The following is a 1,740-nucleotide window of genomic DNA, read 5'->3' as shown; positions in this document are numbered from 1 at the left end:
GAAGTAGAGGGAAATGACGATAGTAAGGATTAGGAAAGAAAAAGCAGCAGTTCCCTGTTGCAGTTCAGGCACAGAGTTATGAGCATGTCATTGATGAATTGGCCCATTTACAATTACAATTCTACTGTGCATAAGAACATGGTTAATGTCCCCCCTTTGGGAATAGCCTTTAAAGACATTCAGTCAGTAGCACCACCCCGGGGGGGGGGGGGGTGGCTTGGGAAGCTGAAATTGTGTCAACTGAACGAAGCTCAGTTGGTATCTGTTGGACAGTTGGTCAGACTAGATTTGGCACTACCAGCCTTGTGTTGTAGATGTACATGTATGGGAAAGAAATGGATTGCAGAAATTATGGAGCTGAGCTGGGGTCAGAGACTTCAGTTGGTGTAGGCGAAAATTGCTGTCTGGCTGATACAGTCCGCTGTCTGTACTTACTCAGCACAGCTAAAAATTCTCCTTGAAGCTCCAACTTCATATTGTCTGAGATACTTTTGAAGTGAGGTAGAAGACTAAGTAAGAAATGTCTGTCAGCATCCTCAGGCCCCTTTATTTTCCTCTCAATATTTTTGGCGAGAGTCTGTAAAAGAAGGTCCTCACTTGATGAACTTGAAGAACTTGTTGATTTCCTCTTCCTAGTTTGGTGAACAGGACGAGAAGGACCCGCAGCAATCTCTGGGTTACTGTCCTGTTGTGCACAACAGTCGGAATCGGAAGCGCCCTCAGTTTGTGACTTGGTGTCGTGACAAATGGGCAGCAAGAAAGAAAGCTTCTGGAAGTACATGTATTCTTTTCTGCCGGTGTCTGCTGCAGAGCCAGACTTCAGTTTTTTGGATATTGCCAGCTCCCTCCTGAAGGAATTTCTTAAACTCTTCCATTTCCTCTGCAGTTCAACAGCTGAAAAGTATAAGAAGCGAAAACAGTACTGAATCTACTAGAAAAGAATTACATCGCTTTCTCTTATAATACATGTAGAGTAATACATGTAGAATAAAAAATTAACGTAGTACGTGAGTGTGTGTGTGTGTGTGTGTGTGTGTGTGTGTGTGTGTGTGTGTGTGACGCGTGTGTGTGGGAGAGAGAGGGAGATAGGAAGAGATAGAGCGAAAAGAAGAAAAAGAAGAGAGAGATGCTATTCAAATTGAATCAAATTTCTACCTGCTTTATATTTGTTTCCTGAATCCATTTCTTGGAAGTTGTCAAAGAAATTTTCACAAATGTCAGCCCATGCCTTTGCTTTTATCATTCGACTGCCGTAATCAGCACATCTGCTATCCCACAGAGCGGGTCGTCGCTGGATTTCTATGATAAAACGGTCTGTATCAAACGATGTCATGTTGCAACGTTGTTGAAAAACCACACACAAGCTCCAAGTGCGTGCACTCAGCACTGACGAATGAAAAACGCGCCACCGAGTGGCCCGTATGAATGGCTACGAGCGACTCAGTGGCGCCACTCTGTGGCGGGAACCCGCCACTCCCAGCCACAGACGCTCGTGTGAATGGGAATGGGCTACACAATACTTCGTATTACAAATTACAGTGCGGATAATAATGGACGCCACAGCGAGATCCCTGTGAAAGGAAAGGGCTCTTACTCTACTTAGAAGGGACCACACTTCAGCGGTATAATATAAGATAGATTTAAATGTACTTTACTTAGCCTATAGGTCCAACTTTCAGCAAGGCTTAGACGTTTTTTAAACATTGTTTTGTTGTTTGTTTTTGTTTTTGTTTTTTTTAA

General features: G+C 43.4%; 1 protein-coding gene across 1 annotated transcript; it reads right to left on the bottom strand.

Moving 5' to 3' along the window:
• LOC101863378 lies at positions 1-1,504 on the bottom strand. The gene is made up of 2 exons (XM_005108635.3): positions 1,156-1,504; positions 1-894 (listed from the first exon to the last, which is right to left on the bottom strand). The coding sequence occupies exons 1-2, from the start codon at positions 1,331-1,333 to the stop codon at positions 350-352; spliced, it is 723 nt and encodes a 240-aa protein (XP_005108692.1). The 5' UTR covers positions 1,334-1,504; the 3' UTR covers positions 1-349.
• Positions 1,505-1,740: the final 236 nt, after the last annotated feature.

The sequence above is a fragment of the Aplysia californica genome, unplaced genomic scaffold, assembly GCF_000002075.1.
Source record: "Aplysia californica isolate F4 #8 unplaced genomic scaffold, AplCal3.0 scaffold00705, whole genome shotgun sequence".
Classification (NCBI taxonomy): Eukaryota; Metazoa; Mollusca; class Gastropoda; order Aplysiida; family Aplysiidae; genus Aplysia; species Aplysia californica.
Note: the sequence above shows the minus strand (reverse complement) of the source record. Positions and strands in the feature narration are given on the sequence as shown.

Excerpts from the sequence above, each read along its gene's own strand:
- LOC101863378 (XM_005108635.3), bottom strand. The coding sequence starts at position 1,333 with ATGACATCGTTTGATACAGACCGTTTTATCATAGAAATCCAGCGACGA. Across the intron at positions 895-1,155 it reads AGGAAACAAATATAAAGCAG|CTGTTGAACTGCAGAGGAAA; the intron begins GTAGAAATTTGA and ends TATACTTTTCAG.